We start from the raw sequence: 24119 nt of genomic DNA, 5'->3' as shown, positions 1-24119 counted from the left end.
AGGCCTTTTTGGAAGCCTGGTCAGCAGACTAGCATTTTAGCCACAATATGCGTCTAATAGCAACCCCTACTGCAGACACCCTGGCCACTAGCTGAGCTGTGCCCAGGGACATATCACACATGAACACCAGGGCTTGAGCCAGCTGGTCCTGTGGGATTTGGGCTGTGGGATTTGGGCCCAGTCTATCAAGCATCGTAGGGGGGAGTTGGGAATTGCAGTTGCGATTTTTGGGAATTGCGGGAGCCAAAAGACACCTGCGTACCAGACGTTGTAGATTCAGCCAATTTTAAAGTTTCCCGCACAGAAACTATCGGTGCTTCCATCAAAGCACGTTTACTGCACAGCGGCTGACAAGGACAGGTCCTCTTCACTACCTGAATGTTTAGACCCGGACCCATCAGGGGTGGGATACGTTTGCGGCGGCCATCTCCACCTCAGAATCAGGAGGACACTGCCAATGGAGGTGAAGGCAGAGGGCGTTTGTGGCTGCCAACAACTTGTAATTACAAAATCTAGACAAAAAATGGGAAAAGAACCCCAACAAAGAAGTTCTATATACAGAGGAAGGGGCACCGGCTAAATGCGGTATATCCAAACAACTTCATTATAACAAAAAAGTGAAAAAGCACACATTAAAGCTACAAGAGACAGCTTCCCTTGATTGCCTGGTCACTTGGGATCACGGAACATCCTTGGGCTTTTGCAATACACAAGACATCCAGGTCACGTGAGTACCCACTGACTTACTGCTATTTGTAATAGACTCATTACTGCAGCTCTGTACATGTGCTGTCTATGCCATCCATCCACCTGCAGCCAACAATATTCCTTCCCAAGGGCTAATACATATAACTCTCACACGATCTGACACTCTGAGTGGTTGATTTAGGGATTCTTTATACGAGTTTTTTTAATTAAAATTGTATTTAATCTTGGGCAATATGACAGAAGCAGAAGTCCATGAAGTGTCTGTACAGCTAATGAGCAGCTGACATCACTCAGGTTACCTGCTACCTGCCGGAGCCAGACCTTTACATGTGCATATTTTTCTGTCTAATTTACTGTATTTTGATGGTGCATATCTGCTTGATTTCAGGTTCATTTTAACCACTTTACTCCCAGCCTTATTTCAATATTTTTTTAGCAAAGACTCTGGAGAATAAAATGTCGGTCATTGCAAAATTTTTTGTCACACGGTATTTGCGCAGCAGTCTTTAAAACGCCATTTTTTTGGAAAAAATTTGAAAAATCACATTTCACCAATTTTAAAAAATACTAAACAGTAAAGTTAGCCCATTTTTTTTGTATATTGTAAAAGAACATGTCACGCCGAGTAAATAGATACCCAACATGTTACGGTTTAAAATTGCGCCCCCCCCCCCCCGTGGGATGGCGACAAACTACGGTCAATAGAGATCTCAATCTGCGACGCTTTAAATTTATTTAACGGTTACCAGTTTAGAGTGTAGCTCTTTTTTTTAAATTATTGCCCACGCTCTGGCGATTGCGGCGATACCTCACATGTGTGGTTTGAACAGTGATTTCATTTGCGGCTCGACTTGCGTATACGTTTTTTTTTGTGCGCGAGCTAACGGTGACGGCTAAATTTTTTTTTTTTTTTTCTATTTATTTTTTCTTTTTTTTTTAACTTTATTACAGGTTTTTAAAAAAAAAAAAAATCTGATCACTTTTATTGCTGTCACAAGCAATGTAAACATCCCTTGTGACACCAATATGCAGTGACAGGTACACTTTATGGAGGGATCGAGGGTCTAAAAGACCCTAGACCCCTCCACTACACTTCCCTGTATGCAAAACGCCGAAAACGGCATTTTTGCATACAGCCGTTTTTTAAATCTGCCGCCTTTTGCAGCACAGTAACCCGGATGTGACGTCATGGACGCCGCCTCCGGGTTACGTCATCGGAGACCCGATCGATGCCGTTTCTGGCATTCATCGGGACTCCATCCAGCCGGCGGACGCGCCGGCTGGGTGCTCGGGGCTCCCGGGGGGACGGGAGCCCCGAGCAAAGCCGCGGAAGGCGGCGGGAGGGGGACGTCCCCTCCCACCCCCCCGGGTAACGATCGAGCGGCTCCCGAGCCGCATCGATCGTTACCGACGGAAAGCCGACCGTCGGCTTCAAACAACGGTACCGGGATGATGCCTATAGCTAGAGGCATCATCCCGGTATAACCACTCAAAGTCAGCCGACGTAAATCTACGTGGCTGGTCGTTAAGTGGTTAAAAGGCAACATTGTCATTTTTACCCTATATACCAGGGATCCTCAAACTACCGCCCTCCAGCTGTTGCGGATCTACACATCCCATGAGGCATTGCAAAACTCTTGACATTCACATACATTACTAGGCATGATGGGAATTGTAGTTCCTGAACAACTGGAGGGCCATAGTTTGAGGACACTTGCTATATACGTAGTCTGTTGTAGCTTTAATGTGTGCTTTTCAATTTTTTGTTATAATAAAGTTGTTTGGATATACCGCATTGAGCCGGCTCCCCTTCCTCCGTATATAGAACTTTTGTTGGGGTTCTTTCCCATTTTTTGTCTAGCCTTGATTTATGTTCTGGAGTTTGAAGGGGAGGGCACAACCAGTATGGTGTGTCGGTCATCCATGCCTTACTGAAAGCAAATTTTTCAGTAACCTGATCAGGAGATACTACCCACTTTTCTGATTTGTAATTTCAAAATCTACCTCCGACACCAAGCGTTGTAAAACTCCTGTAAGATCAGGCCAGGACAGTGACCCAGAAGGGTCCGCAGCAGCACCTAAGGGGTCTGTGGGTTAAATTATATCCTGGGACTCCATATTTACACTGATCAGAAAAATAATGCAGGGTCCCTTTAAAAGTCGCAAATCGCGATCCCCGCCGCCCCATGCATTCCTTTGGGGAACTACAAAAAAATGGCTGCCCATGTATTACAATGGGAATACAGAAAGCATGGATCTACAGCAAAATGGCAGCCCCCGCGGTGCACCATGCGGTCTCCAGGACCCCCAAACAGGCATTGGAAGGCCCCTAGGAAGGGACCCCACTAGGGCATGCCACCCCCACCAAAAGGCGCCGCAGCGGCCACAGTATTTCTGCCCCCCCCCCAAGGTAGGAACCTGCTAGGGGTAGGGGTAAATGGCTGTGGGATTTGGGCCCAGTCTGAGAAGCCAGGGGATCCAAGGAAGCCCCGAGGGTCTGACCATTCCAGGGAGGGTGCCCACGACTGCCAGAGGCTTTGGGGGAAACCATACTACTCACCATACCATGGTACCAGATGGGCGCGACTCCAAACATATCACCTCCCAACCGGGATGGGGGTACTGCCAGCCAGGGGGAATGCTGAGACTCAGGGCATTCCAGGTTGATCGTGTACCAACAATACGGTCCACTTGCAGGCTCGTCCCCATCCATCGGGGCACTGTCGTGGCGAGGCCTAGTTCTGGACTTTAACCTGCTCACGTTCGCTGGCCAGGCTGGGAGACCTTAAGGATCTAGATTATCCAGTCCGAAACCCCAGTTGGCTGTTGCTTGTAGTTCTCCAGGAACAAACTAATGAAAATAAAATCATAAAACAAAAATTCCCAGGGAGCTAGGGCCTATTTCTAAACTAGGCAGAAACAAACGGGCTGCTGTAGCAGAGTTTGGGGGGTTATGCCTGCAGGGACAGCCCCCAAAGGAGTGGTAAAGCTTTTTCCTGCCCAGTGCCTACTCCTGATTGGAGGAGCATAACACAATGGTCTAAGAAGATATGGAGCTGTGCCTGTCAATGAACGATAGAAAACATTTTTTTTTTTTAAAGGAACAGTGTAAAAAATGTTAACGCATTCCCATTCCTTCGTGCTCACGCGCTTGTGTGTGTGTTTGGCAGCTGATTTTTACTTTAAAAAAAAAAAAAAAGTGTCAGAATAGGCTTGGTCTTCAAGTGGTCAATACAGCTTGAATATATCATCTCATACAAGCCCAATACACCCCTCTCTCCTTATGTGTTTCAATTTTAAAGCTGAACTTCACAGAATTTTTTTTATCTGCAAAGTGAATAAAAGTTTAATGGGGTATATTTCAATGTACAATGATTTTTAAATTCTTTAAATTTTTACACCTTTCGTTGAGGCCAAACAGTTCAGTTATTGATAAACTTCTAACCTGTTGCAACTGAAAACCAATAATGTAAATAGTTTGCATTTGGCTGGGTGTACAGTATTTCCATTTGCGGCTTATGCCTTTCACCCTGGTGGAACAAGGATTTAAAAATGTAATCTTTTTAAACAGGGGGGGGGGGGGGGAAAGATGTGAAAAACTTTAGGACAAAAAAAATTCTCTCCCCCAATTTGATATGTGGATTGGGCAGAAAACACGTCTGCACCTCTTACCTATACAGGTCATTTATTGCATAGCTGGTCAAATATCAAACAATAGAGCAGAAAAATGAAAGAATAGGGCCAACCATAGATGATTTAATATTCGGCTAGTTCCTGACGAATTTAGATCCATCTATGGGCAGGCTGTTTGTGCTGACGTCGACCAGCCTGTCGGGTTTCTTTTATGCGATCACTAATGGCGGCAATAGCAGTAATTGTATTCCGACAGCGAGGAAAACTCCCGCTGTCGATACAATAGCCCAACGGGAGGGATTTCCCTCATCACCACTGTCAGTGTTGATGGGGGGGTGGGGGGACGGGAGTCAAGCTATATTCTCCATCCACAGGTTGAAGGAAAGAAAATTGTATAATCTAGGTCATGCCTAACTTAACAGTTCACAACATGTTTTTCTATAGGTAGAAATCTAATAAAATTAAAAAAAAAAAAAAAAAAGTTCTTACCAAGATCTGTGAGACGTTTTGGTGATCTGACACAGTCCATTGATTGGTCTCTGGATCTTGATCGCTTTCTACGAACAGGCGACCTGCTAAAGCTTTTTCTCCTTACTGGTGATCTTGAACGGCGTCTTCTAACAGGAGATCTGCATGGACTTATTCTCCTTGCAGGAGATCTTGATTTTTTCCTTCTAGGAGGGGTTCGACTTTTCCTTCTCTGTTTGATGCTATAATGTTCTTTAGAGCTAGACCTTTTCCGTCTCTTTTCATTTGACTTACTTTGGTCTCTTGAGGAAGATCTCGAGCGAGTTTTCCTTTTACGGATTAGGTTACTTTGAGAGCGACTCCGTGATCGATCAGACTTTGATTGAGCTCGCTGTTTAATTTTCGGTGATTTTGGGGTTGGTGATTTAGACTCTGACCTTCTTTTGCAGGCAATAGATGGCGTTTGGGAATGCCTTTTGTGAGCAGAAGAGGATCTGGATCTCCTCTTTCTGGAAGCAGATGATGATCGAGAATGTCTTTTGCGTGTTACTGAGGTAGAGTGGGAGCGCCTTTTGCGAGCAGCAGAGGAAGAACGCTTTCTCCTAGGGGGAGATGGGGAAGGGGAGCGCCTCCTGCGGGGGGCAGATGGAGAGTGTCTTCTGCGAGAAGCAGAGGGTGAGCGAGAACGCCTTCTGTGAGAAGCAGAGCGGGAACGTCTTCTGTGTGCCAATGAAGGGGAGCGGGAACGTCTCCGTCGACCTAAAGATGGAGATCTTCTTCGACGTGTTACAGATTGCGAGGGTGAATGCCTTCGCCGAGATACAGATGAGGATCGGGAACGTCTCCTGCGAGTGAATGAGGAAGAGCGGGAGCGTCTCCTGCGAGCTACTGAAGATGATCGTGAGCGTTTTCTGCGGTGAACAGATGAAGAGTGAGACCTCCTCCTAACTGGAGAGCGGGAACGAGAGTATCTCCTACGGGCTAAAGAAAGTGAGCGAGAGCGCTTCCTACGAGCTACGGAATGAGAGTGTGACCTTTTAGGGTCTACCGATGTAGAGTGGGAACGTTTTCTTCGAGACGATCGAGACCTCCTTCTATGAGCTGCAGATGGAGAGCGAGAAGATCTCTTGTGGGCTACAGATGTTGATCGAGAACGTCGCTTCTTAGATCTAGACCTAGAACGAGATCTCCTAAATCTTGTATCAGAAACTGAACTTGATTTTTTTCTTCGAGTAGCAGATTTTGACCTTGATTTTCTAGTTTTTACCACAGACTTTGAACGAGATTTCTTGACACGTGTCATCGACTTGGAGCGTGACCGTTTTTTTCTCGTGGTAGACTTTGCTCTGGAATTTCTTCTGTCCTTTGATCCAGAACGTGAGCGTGCAGATCTACTTACACGTTTTGAAGGTGAATCTCGTTTTGTGGTTGTGGACAGAGAATTTGAAAGTTCCGTTTTTAACAAAGACCTGGAACGGGACCGCTTGTTAGAGACCTCTTTAACAACAGGTGATTGTGTCACAGATAATTTTTCCTGTTCAGAAAAGTTCACCATATCATTGTTATCAGAACAGGACTGCACCACTAGTATCTCACATGCATTTAATATTAAAGATACCTGCTCTAGCTCTGCAGTTGCAACAGGAGGTGCCGATTTGCTAGAATCCTCTGTTAACAGTGAATGCTCAGATTCTTCTGTTATTAACTGTGAATGCTCAACAGAATGTTCTCCTTGGCTTAAATCATGCGGGGTAGTTATTTCAGGCAAAGTTAGCTGTTCAACCACACATTTTGTTCCATCACATGAAGATCGGAAGGATGGTAGCTCCTGTTCGAATTCAGCATCAAAAATGGTAGTGGCTGGCTGTTCAACGATTTCTGGATTGTTTAAATTTGAAGCATGGGTCAATATGGAAGATTTAGACGTTTCATACTCAACACAATCCAATTCTTTTGTTGAAATTATAGAGGTATCCTTTTCTTCAGCGTAACAAAGCTGTACTTTAATTGTTTCTTCACCAACACTGGGTACAGAAAGCGGATTAACAAATGGATTTTCAGATGTAGCAGAGGAATTATCTGGTGGGTCAGTTGCGTTGCTTAAAGAGAGTTTTCCTTCACAAGTTTCTGGCTTAGAAACATGCATAATAGTCTGGTCAGAATCATAAGGCAATAGCTCAGGAGGAGTGTGAAAGACGGAAGAATCCTGTTCAGAAGAATAGTCAGAAATATTCTGGAAAGGGTTTGCAGGCTGCTCAGAATCATAAGGCAAAAGTTCAGGAGGTGGTTGAGAGATAAATAAAACTGGCTCAGATGGCGATTCAGAATTATGTGTATATAGATGTGTAGGTTGCTCAGAGTCAAATGGCAAAAGGTCTGGTGGTGTAATTTTACATTCATGATCAAGCTGAACATTATCCCCAGAATCTTCTGCTACATGCGTGTTAATTTCAGCAGATGTAGAAACATGGACAGACAGAAAGTGGTCTTCTTTATCTTGAATTTTTAAAGACAAACTGGTAGAAGGTTCTTCGGTTTCTGCAGACAATATAGCAACAAACGGCTTGCTGCAAATATGCACTGGGGATAAAGGCTTGCTTCTCATGGATGATGTGCTACCTTCAACTGTTTCATCAAGCTCAGAGATTTCAGGATTGCTTAGAATCTGTTCATTCTTGGAATAGTCTTTATGCAAACCTGTTTTCTCAGAAGCATCCCAGGAGGTTCTCTCACTAGCACTCACAAGAAGGTGCTCTTTAAGAGACAGATTAGGTCTATGGGATTTAATTTCTGCATGTGCATAACTGCACATTTCTAATGGTTCATTCTGCAGTAAATTATCAGGGCTAGAATAAGCCTTGCCTGAAAGTGCGTCAGTCTGATCTGTTAACCTATATGGAGGATCACATTCAAAGAGTTCTGTGCTTTTGTCAGTCAGGAGCTGCTCAGTGGTATCCGAGTTTTTATCCCCTTCAAATTTGTGTGACTGTTCTTTCTGCTCTACACTTGGGACAGCCCTGTCTTCAAAATGTGCATCAATACTTGATATGGTTCCTTCGGCCAAGAAAACATCAGAAGTAGCTCTGTCCAGAAGGGGCATACTGGGCTTCTCTGGGTTCGTTGTAATAGGATTGACTTGTTGAACATCTTGATGCATGTCATTTATAGACTGGTCAGTACTAGAGCCATTTTGCTCATCCAAAGGCAAGCCAGAAACATTCATAACATCAAGAGAAAGAACTTGGTTGGTGCTAAAACATTCTTTATTCGGGCAAGATATTGAAGAAGAATAGTCCTCTGAATTGTGGTGTTCTAAAAAATGGGGCTGGTCAACGTCCACACAATCTTTCGCCAGGTCAAGCTTTTTCTCGGGCTGTTGAACCTCCAGATGTAGCTGCCTTTTACCAGATAAAGACTTCTCAAGTGGTGACTGATGAAAAGGACTAGAATGGTCAAGCTCTAGATGATGAATACTGGAAGCTGATCTATCCAGTTGGGTTGTGTCAAAGCTATGACAGGCACGAGTTAAATAACGATCAGAGTCTATAGAGTCCTCCTTTGATACCAAATGCACAGAACTTTCAGAAGAATCCCCAAGGAGAGATTTATCTGCAGCATTATAGAGTTCTGAGGAGATTGTATATGAAGTCTCAATGCAATCTTCCAAAACTGGCTTACTGAGCTTGGGACTGTTTTCATGCTTTTGGTGAAGACTTGAGCAGGGTACATCTAGCAAGGGTCCAGTTGTATTGGCATCAAATTTTCCAGGCAAACTGTTGTCAAATTTTGAATCAGACAGAGGTGACTGCATTGGTTTACGGTTTTCATCAATATCATGGCAGGATGACCCATGGTCTGGAGACAAATCGGGACTTGAATTTGTTTCCTCACATTGGCTGTGGTTATGACTGGAGTGTGTTTCAACCAGCTGTGGGTGGGCTATACTGGAGTATGGCTCAATTAACTGTGGGTGTTCTGGGCTGGCATAAGATTCAACCAGCTGTGGATGCTCTGGGCTGGTACATGCCTGAACCAGCTTCAGGTGCTTACTGCTGTCATTTGGCTCAATCAGCTGGGGGTGAACTTCACTGTCAAATGGTTGCACCAGCTGGGAGTGTTCAGGGATGGTATATGATTGAGCTAGCTGTTTGTTCTTTGGGCTGGCATGTGGTTGTTCTGCCTGCAAGTGTTTAGGGCTGGTATATGGTTCATCTAACTGCAGATGCTCTGATCTGTCATGTGGTTGATCTACTTGTGAAGGTTTGGGGCTAGTGTGTGGCTGATCCAGTTCTGAGCACTCTGTGATGGCATAAGGGTGAACCAGATATGCGCATTCTATGCTGTCAAATGGCAATACAAGCTGTGAATGTTGTGGGCTGTCACACACCTGATCCTGCTGCTGGTGCTCTGGGCTGCCATACGACTGCACCACCTGAGGATCTATTGGGCTGTCATAGGGCTGAACCAGCTGCGGCTCCTCTGGGCTACCATGCGGCTGAACCAGCTGCGGCTCCTCTAGGCTACCATGCGGCTGAACCAGCTTCGGCTCCTCTAGGCTACCATGCGGCTGAACCAGCTGCGGCTCCTCTAGGCTACCATGCGGCTGAACCAGCTGCGGTTCCCCTGGGCTACCATGCGGCTGAACCAGCTGAGGCTCCTCTGGGCTACCATGCGGCTGAACCAGCTGAGGCTCCTCTGGGCTACCATGCGGCTGAATCAGCTGAGGCTCCTCTGGGCTACCATGCGGCTGAACCAGCTGAGGCTCCTCTGGGCTACCATGCGGCTGAACCAGCTGAGGCTCCTCTGGGCTACCATGCACCTTAACAAGCTGCAGCTGCTCTGGGCTACCATGCGGCTGAACAAGCTGCGGCTGCCCTGGGCTACCATGCGGATGAACCAGCTGCGGCTGCTCTGAGCTACCATGCGGCTGAACCAGCTGCGGCTCCCCTGGGCTACCATGCGGCTGAACCAGCTGCGGCTCCCCTGGGCTACCATGCGGCTGAACCAGCTGCGGCTCCCCTGGGCTACCATGCGGCTGAACCAGCTGCGGCTCCCCTGGGCTACCATGCGGCTGAACCAGCTGCGGCTGCTCTGGGCTGCCATGCGGCTGAACCAGCTGCGGCTGCTCTGGGCTGCCATGCGGCTGAACCAGCTGCGGCTGCTTTGGGCTGCCATACGGCTGAACCAGCTGCGGCTGCTCTGGGCTGCCATACGGCTGAACCAGCTGCGGCTGCTCTGGGCTGCCATACGGCTGAACCAGCTGCGGCTGCTCTGGGCTGCCATACGGCTGAACCAGCTGCGGCTGCTCTGGGCTGCCATACGGCTGAACCAGCTGCGGCTGCTCTGGGCTGCCATACGGCTGAACCAGCTGCGGCTGCTCTGGGCTGCCATACGGCTGAACCAGCTGCGGCTGCTCTGGGCTGCCATACGGCTGAACCAGCTGCGGCTGCTCTGGGCTGCCATACGGCTGAACCAGCTGCGGCTGCTCTGGGCTGCCATACGGCTGAACCAGCTGCGGCTGCTCTGGGCTGCCATACGGCTGAACCAGCTGCGGCTGCTCTGGGCTGCCATACGGCTGAACCAGCTGCGGCTGCTCTGGGCTGCCATACGGCTGAACCAGCTGCGGCTGCTCTGGGCTGCCATACGGCTGAACCAGCTGCGGCTGCTCTGGGCTGCCATACGGCTGAACCAGCAGCGGCTGCTCTGGGCTACCATACGGCTGAACCAGCAGCGGCTGCTCTGGGCTACCATACGGCTGAACCAGCAGCGGCTGCTCTGGAGTGTCATATGGCTGAACCAGCTGTGGGTGCTCTGGGCTGTCATATGGTTGAACCAGTTTGGAACAATCTTGGCTGCCACATGACTGAACCACCTCTGAGGACTCAGGGACAGTAAAAGTATTAACTTGTAGATGTTCTGTGTTTGTAAATGGTTCTACGAGAATGGGCTCTGGGTTGGCAAATGGTTGCTCCAGCTTGTGCTCTGAGTCAGCATAAGGCTGAACAAGCAGAGGGCCCTCCCAGTTAGCACATGACTTATTCGCTTGTGGACTTTTTGGGCTTGTGGAGGACTTTGGGCTGGAATTTGGTTGAACCAGCTGCCTCTGCTCTGGATTAGCAAGTAGCTGGTCCAGCTGTGGGTGGCATGGGCTGTCAAATGGTTGAATCAGCTGAGGACACTCTGAGTTTATGCATGACTGAACAATTTGTGGACTTTCTGGCCTGGAAAATGTCTCAGCTCCCTGAGAAAGTTCCTGACTGGCAACGGATTTAACCAGTTCTTGGCTGTCTGGACTGCAATATGGTTCAACAAGCAGTGGGTGCTCTGGACTGGCATAAGGTTCTACTAGCTGTGGGCACTCTGGGCTGGCATAGGGTTCTACCAGCTGAGGTTGCTCTGGACTGGCATAAGGTTCCACAAGCTGAGGGTGTTCTGGACTGCCATAGGGTTCAACCAAATGAGGGATTTCTGGTTCAGCACTATTTACTGAAATGTGGCAGCTGGAACTAACATATGTGGTACCTTGCTCAAGATAATTAGGTTTAGCACAGCTCTCTGCTGGCTCTGGACAAGGCAGGGTAGTGCAGGGTTGTGGTTGCTGGAGGCGATATAGGTTGACATGGGGCTCATTCAACTCCTCACAGGAGTGGTCATGGCTAGAACCAGTTTTAACTATTGGAGAATGATCAGAACTGGCACAGGAAGCAGCGAGTACAGAGCAATCAGATACAGCATCTGGTTCAGTCAGTATCTGGCAGTCAGAATCCAAATACTGAGTGACCAAAATGGGATGCTCTGGACTGGAATATGGTTCTATTAATACATTATTATCTGGACTAGGATATGGGTCAACCAAAGTAGCATGATTAGGACTTATGTAGGATTGCACTGGACTAGGACAGGACACATGTATTAGGCTAGGGCCAGCATGCAGATTAATTCCTGAAGTGCCATCAGTATCAGATGCTGGTAATAATTGACAGTCTGAGTTGGTACAAGATTCAAATTGAGTAGGCATGCCAGAGCTACCTTGATCCAGAGTAGATTCAATAAAAGTGTTTTCAGATCTTAAACAAGGGCCAAACAGTTGGGTATTGGATATACTACAGTGTTCACTTTCAAGCTGAGATTCAGAGCTCACAGATATTTCTTCCTGCGAAAGGCTGTCTGACATTTCAGGAACAGTCGCATGTGTCGAGGGCAGTTCACTAGACGGACAGTGGTCTATACTAGGCAAGGACTCAAGGGCTGTTTGATGTTCAGTCCTATCAAGAGCTTCAGACTGCAGTTTTTTAGTATACACAAGTGATTCGGGTGCAGAGGCACTCTCTTCAAGTTCTCCAGCTGTCAAAGATATATCTAAGTAAACAGATGGTTTGGTTGAGTCTTCAAACACAGATTCATGGACAGCAATGTAAGAAGCGTAGCCAGGCATTAGGCTATGAGCAGTAGTGGCCACATCTGGAACTGGCATGTTTGCGGTAGCAGCCACATCGGGTACTGGAGTCTGTGTTGCAGCGGTCACATCCGGTAATGGGATTCCAGCAGCCACATCAGGTACAAGTGTCCCACTAGCCACGGGCACCAACGCTTCAGCAGTAACATCAGGCATCAAATTATGTCCTTCAGAAACCAGATTATCTGACTTATCAGGTATATGATCTGGTACAGGTACTTGAGCTTCACTGACCAGGTCTGACCTTGGAACCTGAGCTTCAGCTGCCAAGTCAGATCCGGGAACCTGGGCTTCCGTGGCTAGGTCAGAGCCTGGAACCTGGGCTTCCGTGGCTAGGTCAGAGCCCGGAACCTGGGCTTCCGTGGCCAAGTCTGCACTTTGCATGTGTGTTCCTGAAGTCAGGTCAGGTACAGTCCATTGTGCAGCAGCTGCTAAGTCTGGAACAGACCATTGTGCTCCGGGTGCAAAATTAGTCATAGCCCATTGAGATCCAGCAGTGAGATCAGGTACAGTCCACTGCGTACTTGCAGTTAAATCAGGCACAGTCCATTGTGCACCAGTGGCAACATCTGGCACCGCCCATGGTGTTCCAGCAGCAAGGTCAGGAACAGACCATTGTGTTCCCACACTTAAATCATGCATTGGCCAATGTGAGCCAGCTGCTAGGTCAGCCATGGGCCATTGTGCACCAGCTGTCAAATCTGACATAGACCACTGAGTTCCTGCAGCAATATCAGGTACAGGCCACTGTGCCCCACTAGCCATATCAGGAACATGCCATGGAGTTGCAGAAGTTAGGTCAGGCACAGGCAGTGGTGCCTCAGGTGCTAAACTAGTTACAGACATTTGCTGTTCAGGGGGCGCACTGGACACAGGAATTTGCCCATTTCCATTCTCACTAGGTAGAGGCACTTCTGCCAAGTTGGGCACAGCAATTTGACTCGTATTCAAACTGGGTGCAGAAACCTGTGCTCTAGTAGAAAAAGTGGCTGCAGGTAACTGTGCTCTTGCTGCAATTGTTGATAATGGTATCTGTTCCTTGGACAACTTTCCACCAGATCCTTGAGACTTGGCTTGGGATAACTGTTTCTGAATAAGAGACTTTAGTCCAATGCTATGTTTAAAAGCTGCGGCTTTTGATTGGGTAGATTTCTTTTGTGGTACAGGAGATATGGACTTGCGCTTAGTTACAGGAGATTTATCTTTTAGTTTGGCTTGGGATCTTGACCGATGGCCACGCATTGGTGACTTGGACACTGAACGTCGTTTCTTTGATGACAAAGTACCAGACGTTCTAGAAGATGATCTAGAATGCTTTCTAGAGGATGACAGGGAACGACGCCATCTTCCTCGAGACCTTGACCGATGTCTGCGTGTATGTGACCTTGACCGACTACGGTGCCTTCGGGCAGGAGATCGAGAGAGAGAACGTCCCTTGTTTCTTGAAAGGGACCGTTTATTAGGAGATGTAGATTTTGAACTTGATCGAGAAGGTTTCCTGTGCAAAGAAGCTTTCGAATGTGAAAGATGTCTCCTTGATATAGATATTGACCGTGAGCGGCTCCTTGATGACCCAGACTTCGATCGTGATGTTTTCTTGACATCAAAATTTTTGGTGCGTGAGCTTTTCTTAACTGTGGATTTAGACCGCGATCTTCGGCTACCATTTGGAGATTGTGTGTGCACTCCCTTTCTTCGAGTTTTTGATTTGGAACGTGAACTCTCTGGTTTCCCTACAGATCTGACTCTTTCTGAGGATTTTGAATGTGACCGCTTTCTCTTTCCAGATGACTTGGATGGTGAATGTTTTTTTTTACTCTTTGATTTAGATTGTGAACGCCTCTTCCTTCCATGTGATTTTGAGCGAGATCGTTTATTTTTAGCGGATTTTGAATGAGAACTTTTTTTTCTAGATGATGATTGAGATCGCTTTTTCCGAGAAACAGACTTCGAACGCGAATGTCTTTTTCTGGTTGTAGATTTAGATCTTGATCGAGAACCCCTTTGCCTGTCCACAGATGGAGAGCGGCTATCCTGGGCCACAGATCTTGAGCGGTACTGCCGCTGTTTAACTCCCAATTTAGATAAAGCATTAGAAATGTGGGGGAAAGCATGTTTGATAGCAGAACTAGATTGTGAGTCATCTGTATGGACATCTTGCTGCAAGACATCTTTGCCATCTGATCCCACAGACAAATTATCTGTTTGTAAAGCTTCTGGTAATAAAGGCGTGTCCAGTTGCTTCCGATGTAAAACATTCGGAGGTGATTTAGCATTGGTCCTTGAAGAATCAACACACGAAGCACTTGCCTTTGCAGAAAGAGACAATGAACTGACTTTAGAAGTTTCTTTATCAGAAGACTCATCAGATGTGTTGCATAGCTGTGAACTTGCAAGTGTCTTGAAAGTTTTGCTAAACTTAAACTGTACTGGCATTGCTGAAGGCTTCTGCATTTCATGAACAGATGTAGATATCTTCTGGACTTCAGTGGTGTTGGAACAAACATACTCAGACTCTTTGTAAGATCCATATTCAGCTTGGCCATGATTTTTTCTTTTAGTTTCAACATCTACTTCCAGATTATCTTTCTTATCAAGCTTAGAAACAGGTTTGGTGCTGCGCTCTTCTTCAGTAACTGGTTTAACACTCATTTCAGGGCCAGAGTTTTGTTTGACAGGCAAACTAGCAACATTCAAAGCAGTGTAAGGGCTAGCTGAGTTTTTTTGACCGTGGTTATCATCCTCCATGTCTAATTCAAATGTTTTTTCAGCAACTGTTTTACCGTCTTCAGAAACTCTGGAAAGAAACATATCCGGCACATGATCTTTACGGTCTTCATTTGTGTTAGTAGAGTTAGTAATATTATCCAAATTCTCATTGTTGTCCAACAAAAAGGAATACTCTAAATTTGGTAAAGTATTATCTCCATCTGATTGTTCCACAGTTGTCTTCGATAATGTATCAGTTAACTGGATATGTATCTGCTGCTCCAGAGAAGGCATTTCTCTGGGAACAAAAATGTTGGATGTCTCAGGACACTTTTTATCTGGCACAGAAGACACAGATTCCGGTTCTGCCTCACATCTCAAGTTTTGCTTTTTATCAGAAACAGCACACTCTAAATCTTTAAGACCTACAGAAATAGTACTTGCTCCACCTTCATCACTAGCTGACAAAGAGTCTTCCTTACTGCGATCATCAACATGTATTTCACGACTGATAGGAAAAGATTTCTCTATTTTGACGCTTTCGGAAATCTCATTGCAATTTTGGGATTTATCATTAAACTCTTTTCGAAGACCTGCAGTGGAAGACACAACATACAGATTTGAAGGAGCAGACATGCATCCAACGATTTCAGAAGCACTATAAAGGGACTGGTCAAATCCACCCTGTTCAACAGGTTCAAGTACTTGTCTGGAAGATGATGTACCATCAGTAAAAGATGTAGGGCCAAGTGGACCAGATTGTCCAGATTCGTGAAACATTCTGTTATTTTGATCTTCAGAATAGGGAAGCATGTCAGGTGTCAGAGTTTTCTGTGGGGAAAGCGGAGGTTCATCTCCCAAGTCTGACTGTGATATGTGTGTTTCTGCTTGTGTTAATTCTACCTCTGGATGGTTTATGAAATGATTTTCAGTGTCACTTGGGAGCTCTGTGTCTGTAGTAATCAGTAAGTCATCTTTATCATATATACTAGTCATTTTTTGATCGATTAGTCCTTGCGAAGCAAAATTCTCTGAAGAAATTTTTTTTGCAGTGTTGCCACATGTAATGTCCTTGTTTGTTTGCTCACTGAATGTCTGTTCTGACATAATGGAATGACTCTGTTCAGCAAACGGGGTAGTATGAGATGCTGCAGCAGAGTTCTGCAGCACAACCTTCTCTCTACTTGGCAAACCAAAGTTAGAGGTTGAAGCATTTTCAGGCTTTAAAAGACTATTAGAATTCATATCTCCTTGGGAATAACTTTCAGCAACTTCCTCTTTTAAAGTTCTTCTATGAATTTCAGATTGATTATTTAATGAGGTTTCCAAACTTGTATTGTTGGTAGCAATAATTGCATTTGGTTTTACTCCTGCATCAGACGTGACATTGCTAGTGGGAGAGGCATGGTGCAAAGGGTTATGAATAAGATTCAACTCAATGTCATGCTCATCACTGCGTGAAGAGGTGTCTTGCATGGTCAGTGTCCTAGAAGATTCTGTGGAGGGTTCTACACAAGATACATCAGATTTTGAAGGTGAAGTTACACTTTGTCTCTTAAAATCATCATCACTACTCATTTGATGGTTGCTGGATTCAAAGTGATTATTGGCCCTATCCAGGTAAGAACTGCTGCCTTCTGCTTCAAGGCTGCTATAATTTGAAGGTAAAGCTTGATTACTAAATGGCAGTTCATTCTCCATACTGTACTGGTCACAAATAGTTGATTTATACACATCAGGAGAGTCTTTATGTTTGGTTGTACATGTTTTCTCTATTTCCGAACCAGTGTTGTCCAACTCATGTTCCACAACAGACACTAGGTCAGGTTTGTGAATTTTATTACAAGGTTTCTCAGCAAGCCTTGCGCTAACCCTCTGTGAAGATTGAAATAGACTGTCATTAAAAACTCCAGCCCCTCCTGATGAACTTTGCAGTTTCTCATCATTAGTCTCTGTGCAGTCCAAAAAAGTCTGGTCAAAGGGCTTGTAGGGTTCTAATGAAATAGTTGTAGATGTGAGCATCTCTTTATCAGATATATCACTATGGTGGTTTTGCTGAGAATTGGACTCAAACGGACTGCATGGCATGTTTGAGGCAGATGCTTCGAATGAAGAATCAAACAATTTTTGATTAGTTACCGATAAACCACTGCAGGAGTCAGTCTCTCGAGCATTTTCACTTGATTCTATTCGTTCTACTGGTGTATCAGTTTTGTCCAGATATATAGTTTCAGCTTTAAAAAGTGATTCTGAAGTCATCTGGGGAAGTTTACTTTCATTACTAATGGTTTCCGATGAGGAAGCAGGTTTAGTTTGCTTAATAGTTGAAGAAATAGAAAGCTGGCTTTCATGTAAAGGTGTGGGCCCGGAAATTCTTATTTTACTGGTTGATCTAGAACGTGATTTCTGCTTTCGTTCAACTGATTTGTCTTTGACTTTGTCAACTGTTTTGGATTGAGATGGTATTCTAGTTGTTGAAGGTGAAGTAGACCTAGATCCCTTCCTAGCAGCAGAGGTGGATCTTGTACTTTGTCTTCTAGCATTTGAACTAGACCGTGACCTTTGTCTTTTTAGAACAGAACTGGAACTCAACCTTTGAAGTCTTTCCAAAGATTTCCTTCTCCTGGACACAGAACTAGAACTCTGCCTCCTGTTTTGTGAGGTGGACCTGGACTTTCGTGTTCTCACAGGTGAAGCCGACCTGGACCTCTGCTTCCTGGCAGGTGAAATCGATCTGGACCTTCGTCCTTTGGCGGGTGAGGCCGACCTTGATCTTCGTCTCCTGGAGGGTGAGGCCGACCTCGATCTCCGTCTTCTAGCCGGCGAGGCCGACCTCGATCTCCGTCTCCTGGCTGGCGAGGCCGACCTCGATCTCCGTCTCCTGCCCGGCGAGGCCGACCTCGATCTCCGTCTCCTGCCCGGCGAGGCCGACCTCGATCTCCGTCTCCTGCCCGGCGAGGCCGACCTCGATCTCCGTCTCCTGCCCGGCGAGGCCGACCTCGATCTCCGTCTCCTGCCCGGCGAGGCCGACCTCGATCTCCGTCTCCTGCCCGGCGAGGCCGACCTCGATCTCCGTCTCCTGCCCGGCGAGGCCGACCTCGATCTCCGTCTCCTGCCCAGCGAGGCCGACCTCGATCTCCGTCTCCTGCCCAGCGAGGCCGACCTCGATCTCCGTCTCCTGCCCAGCGAGGCCGACCTCGATCTACGTCTCCTGCCCAGCGAGGCCGACCTCGATCTACGTCTCCTGCCCAGCGAGGCCGACCTCGATCTTCGTCTTCTAACAGGTGAGACTGACCTAGACCTCCTTTTTCCAGGTGAAGTTGATCTGGACCTGCGCCTCCTAGTAAGTGAGACTGACCTGGATTTGTGTCTCTTAACTGCAGAAGTAGACCTTGACCTTTGTCTCCTGGTAGCTGAAGCAGATCTTGACTTTTGCCTCCTGGCAGCTAAACCAGACCAAGACCTTTGTCTTCGGGTAATTGAACCAGATCTTGAATTTCTTCTCCGGGAACCTGAAACAGACCTTGATCGTCGAATCCTGGACACAGAGCCAGATTTTGATTGCCTCCTCTTCGCGGATTTTGATCTTGTTTTTCGATTATTTGCCGATTTAGACCTCTGTCTATTTTTTCTACTAATTGATCTGGATTTTCTTTGCCTACTTGGGGACCTAGACCTTGTTCTAGAGCAAGGTCTCTTTTCAGCTGATCTAGATCTTGACTTGTGCTGCCTTGCAGGGGACTTCGTTCTTGACCAGTGTTTAACCACAGACACCGATCTCCTTCGATTTCTTATAGATTTTGACCACCAAATTCTTATCGGGGATTTAGAATATCGACTAGAAGATCTTGACCGTTGCCTCCTTGCTGAGGACCTAGAGGTTGATCTTCTTTGACCCACAGAACTGGATCTGGATCGTTTTCTTTGATCACGGGAGATAGAATATGATCTCTGCAAAGATTTAGGCGATTTGTTGCTGGTTTCAATACTCTTCTGAACCTTTACTAAAGAGCTAGATCTTGATCGATGCCTTGAATTCGACCGTGATTTTTCCTTAGATTTTTGAAGCTTTTCACAATTTGATTTTGACTGGGATCTTGATAAAGATCTACATCTGTTACTTGGGTGAAGGGAATCTTTTTCACTGTTAACATCTACAGGACTGTTTAATCCTGGGCTTTTTGTTTGTGAATATATGGGCAAAGATAGTCCACTCTGCTGTGTTTTAGCAGTTTCAGATGCCTTTTCAAAACGTGTAGTGGATTCACTGCTTTCCTGAATGACAACTGATGCTTCACCTTGTTCTTTAATTCCAACATCACATGTCACAGAATTGGAAGAAACAGTTTTACCCAATTCATTTGGGCATTTTGGGCCAAAGAAACCAAAATCTACATCTAAAAGTAATCCCGTTGGTTTATCTTCTATTGCAGAACTAATACTTTGTGTGTTCACGGAGGAAAGTACAACTATATTTGAAGTCTCTGCCTTGGATGATAAGGCATCCAATATTCCCTGCTCCTTTGGAGGAGATGAAAATGCTGGTTTCCATACGGATTTGGTTTCTGAACTGACATTCCCTTGGTCCTCAACACTCGAAACAGATTTAGATCTTTTCTCATGTTTTTCTTTTTTCTTTTTCTTTTTTTTCTTCTTGCTTTTATGTTTTTTGTGCTTCTTAGATTTCTTTTTTGATGAGTCCCTCTTTACTTCATCATCGGAGGTTAATTCAGCAGATTTTAACTCCTTTGATGCGCTGTCTGTTTCTAGAGCTGTAGGAAAAAAAATAAACTTGTTAAACAATGTCAAAAGAAAAAAAAAAAAAAAACCTTTAGAAAATATTCCAATTGACAAAATGTAAAGCAGCCCCCCTAGACCAGTGATGGTGAACCTTGGCACCCCAGATGTTTTCAAACTACATTTCCCATGATGCTCAAATACACTGCAGAGTGCATGAGCATCATGGGAAAAAATATAATTTTTGTAAGAACTTACCGTAAAATTATTTTCTCTGAGTCCTCTGACGGTCGCCGCCCACTCATTCAATCTGCACGTCTGGGTATTGGCCTTCTCCAATGGAGTAAGCTAGGCAGATTTTGTTAGAATAATCACAAAACCTTTGTATAGACACACCTACAGGGGGCTGTCCATCTGGTCAATACCCCCAGCTAGCTTCATTCCCAATTCAGTTTGGTAGCAAGCAGTATAAAGATCCATAAACCCCAAAAGAGGGGCGGGGGGCAGCGACTGTCAGAGGACTCAGAAAATAATTTTACGGTAAGTTCTTACAAAAATTCTATTTTCTCTTACGTCCTCTGACAGTCGCCACCCACTCATTTAATCTGCACGTCTGGGACGTCCTAAAGCAGTGTAGATGTGAGGGGTACGTAACTGTCAAAAAGGCAACGCAGCACCCAGGTCAGAGAAAAGAATCTTCTCTGATCCAGAGAAAACTGGGCAACAAAAGCTCAACAGGAGCGAACCCAGGAAAACAAAACAAGAAAGAAACCCCAACAAGAGGAGACAAGCAAAAAACTACCCCGTCTCCCCCTAAAGCACTGCCGCACTCAAAAGTTTGCGGCCAAAAGAGGCATTCGCAGATGCCAATACATCAAGTTCGTAAAACCTTGTAAAGGTATGCACGAACGACCAGGTCGCCGCTTTGCACACCTGAGTCACCGACGCCTGATGGCGGAAGGCCCAAGACGCACTAATCACTCTGGTAGAGTGCGCTGTGACAGGGAAAGGTGGAACCTGACCCCCTAATCGAATAGGCATGCACAATCTTCTGTCTGATCCATTTTGAAATGGTTGCCGCAGATGCAGCTGTACCCTTCTGAGGTCCCTCGGGAAGGACAAAAAGACAATCTGACTTCCGGAAGGATTCAGTAGACAGGTAGACCCTGATCACCCGGACCACATCCAAAGAATGCAAAGCAAACTCCTTAGGATGCTTAGGCTTTGCACACAGCGAAGGCAGACAACGTCCTCGTTGAGGTGGAAGTCCGAAACCACCTTCAGGAGGAAGGACTGATGAGGTTGCAAGACCACTTTATCCCTATGAACAACCAGGTAGGGGGAGCGGCAGGACAGGGCCGCCAACTCCGAAAGCCTGCGAGCAGATGTGATCGCCACCAGAAAGGCAACTTTCCGTGACAGCACAGGCAGAGGAATCTCTCGGATGTTCTCAAAGGGAGGACGTTGCAAAACAGACAGAACCAAATTTAGGTCCCAAGGGGCCCTCCTTGGGGGAGCCAAGTGGCGAACCCCCTGAACAAAGGTGCGAATCAAAGAATTTGACGCCAGGGGACGATGAAACAGAATGGCCAGTGCCGGCAACTGGCCTTTAATCGTGGTCAGCGCAAGACGCTGATCCACACCAGTTTGCAGGAAAGCCAACACCCTCGCCACCAAAAAAGGGAGCGGGATGGAACCTCTGCAACTCACACCAGGCGAAATAAGCCTTCCAGGTACGATAAAAAAATCTTACCAGAGGAGGCCTTCTTGGCCTTGAGCAAGGTAGGAATAACCACCGACGAGAGACCTCTGTCTCTCAAGTCCTGGCTTTCAACAGCCACGCCGTCAAAGCAAGAGACTAAAGCAGGATGGAAGATCGGCCCTTGAGACAGAAGATCGTCTCAAACCGAAAACCGCCAGGGGGTCTCGACCACCATTTGCATGATGTCCGCGTACCAAGACCGACGCGGCCAGTCTGGAGCCACCAGAATCACTAACCTCGGTTTCCGAGACCAACCTGTGGAGGAACCTGGACAACAACTGAATCGGAGGAAATACGTAAATCAGGCGATAACGGTGCCAGGGCACCACCAATGCATCTGCCAGAGGGTCGAGCAGGCGAGCCACAAATCTTTCCACCTTGTTGTTGAGCCGAAGACGCGAACAGATCCACATCCGGGGATCCCCACCGCGCGCACAGCATCTGAAACACTTCCGGGTGTAGGGACCATTCCCCCTGGTCGAGGGTCTGGCGACTCAGATAGTCCGCCTGCCAGTTCTCCACACCTGGAATGTGAACCGCCGAAATAGCCGGGACCTGGCTCTCGGCCCAGGACAGAATCTCGGCCACTTCCTTGGCCATCTGGGCATTCCTGGTGCCCCCTTGGGGATTGACGTAGGCCACCGCTGTAGCGTTTTCCGTCTGAACACGCACAGGGCAGCTCTGAAGCCGAGCCGACCAACGGAGCAAACAGAGCCGGATTGCCCGCAGTTCCAAGACATTGATCGGCAGGGAGGATTCCTCCCCCGACCAAGTGCCCTGGGCACAATACTTGCCCAGAACTTCACCCCAGCCCGACAAGCTGGCATCTGTGGTAACCACAGTCCATAGCAACGGCCGGAAGGACTTGCCTCCCGTCAGAGCCAGAGACTGGAGCAACCACAAGAGATCCGATCTCACTCGGGGGCTCAAGGAAATCGGCCTTTCCAGGGACTGAGGACGTCTGTCCCACCGTACCAGAATCTTCGCTTGAAGAGATCTTGTGTGAAACTGTGCAAACGGGATTGCCTCGAAAGCCAATACCATCAGGCCCAGGGACTGCATGCAGGTCCAGAGCGAGTAGAGCTAGTTGTCCTTGAGGGACCTGACCTTGTACTGCAGGATCCAGGGCTTGTCCTCCGGAAGAAAGACCTTCGCCTGGGTGGAGTCCAGAATCATCCCCAGGTAGGGGAGACGAACTGAAGGCGACAAAGTCTACTTCTGAAAATTAATGGTCCACCCGAAATCCTGGAGCGTCTGGACCGTGATCGCCAGATCGCGCAGCAGGGTGGCACTTGAACTCGACCTTAACAGGAGATCGCCCAGATAACCGAGGATTGCAATTCCCTGCACCCTTAACAGGGCTAGAACAGGAGCCAACACCTTGGTGAATACCCTTGGAGCCCAAGCGAGGCCGAAAGGCAACGCCACAAACGGATAATGCTCCTCTGCGATTGCGAAGCGGAGGTACCTCTGGTGATCCTCGTAGATATGGATGTGTAGATACGCATCCTTGAGATTGATGGAGGCCAGGAAGTCCCCTGGACTCAGGGATGCCACCACTGACCGGAGGGACTCCATCCGAACTTCTGAACCCGCACAAAGCGGTTCAGGATCTTCAAGTCCAAAATCGGACGCACCTTGCCCTCCTTTCTGGGCACTGAACAGATTGGAGTAAAAATCCCAAAACCTTTCCCGCTGTGGAACTGGGACGACCACTCCTTGGGCGATTAGGTCCTGAACCGCCTGGCAGAGATCCTGAAAACGATCGGGAGTTAAATGAAGATTTGATGGAAAGAACCTGTCTGCGGGGCGAGACCGAAACTCGATCTTGTACCCTGAACGAATGAGTTCTTGAACCCACCTGTCCCAAACTTTGGACAGCCAGGGTTCTGGAAAACAACGCAGAAGTCCCCAGAGACGGATGAGGGGCGTCCCTTCAGAACGAAGTAGAATGGGCCGCTGTGCCAGCGTTGCCGCCCTTGGACTTACCTGCCCAAGGCGTCTTCTGGCTACCAGAGGCCTTGAAGGACTTGCCTTTATCCTGTGCCTTGAAGGCACGAAAGGACCCCTGATTAGGCTTAAAGGAGGGACCCCACTTGGCGCGGGACAATTTTTCCCTAGTTACTGGGGGGTAAAAAGAGTACTCTTACCCGCAGTGAGCCCTTTGATCAGCTCATCCAGAGAGTCCCCAAAAAGACTCCCCCCCCCCCCCCCCCACAAAAGGGATGTCAGTCACCGTCTTCTTTGAAGACTGGTCGGCCGACCAATTCTTCAACCAAGTGATACGGCGGATAGCAACCGCCGACAGACGACTAATGGGGCCTCATCCAAAGCCGCGTCACACGTACAACACGGCCTGGCCCATTTGATCCACCATCTCCAGCGTAGCAGAAGAGGCGCATTCAGCAATGAGAGTGCGCTTAAGCGTCTTTGCCGACTCAACCAAAGCCTGAGAGACCATGACCGAAGCGAACACAGGCTTCAGCAAGGACCCCGCCACCAGATAGATGTGGCGGGTAAGTGTCTCCACCTGCCTATCCGCCGGGTCTTTAAACACCGGAGAGTCCTGCACGGGCATTAAAGTGGCTTTATTTAACCTGGACACAGTGTGGTCCACCTTAGGAGCCGCAGTCCAGCGAGAATCCA

General features: G+C 47.3%; 1 protein-coding gene across 1 annotated transcript in view; it reads right to left on the bottom strand.

Moving 5' to 3' along the window:
• SON (SON DNA and RNA binding protein) overlaps positions 1-24119 on the bottom strand; it is a 301593-nt gene that overhangs the window by 169500 nt on the left and 107974 nt on the right. The window contains exons 3-6 of the mRNA XM_082247959.1: positions 18072-19746; positions 9887-17675; positions 9010-9202; positions 4831-8973 (exon numbers count right to left, since the gene is read on the bottom strand). Of these exons, the coding sequence (XP_082104085.1) occupies positions 4831-8973; positions 9010-9202; positions 9887-17675; positions 18072-19746 (13800 nt within the window). The remainder of the gene's footprint in view (positions 1-4830; positions 8974-9009; positions 9203-9886; positions 17676-18071; positions 19747-24119) is intronic.

The sequence above is a fragment of the Pelophylax lessonae genome (assembly GCF_965119305.1).
Source record: "Pelophylax lessonae genome assembly, chromosome: 2".
NCBI classification, from domain to species: Eukaryota; Metazoa; Chordata; class Amphibia; order Anura; family Ranidae; genus Pelophylax; species Pelophylax lessonae.
This window is presented reverse-complemented; position numbering and strand designations above follow the sequence as displayed.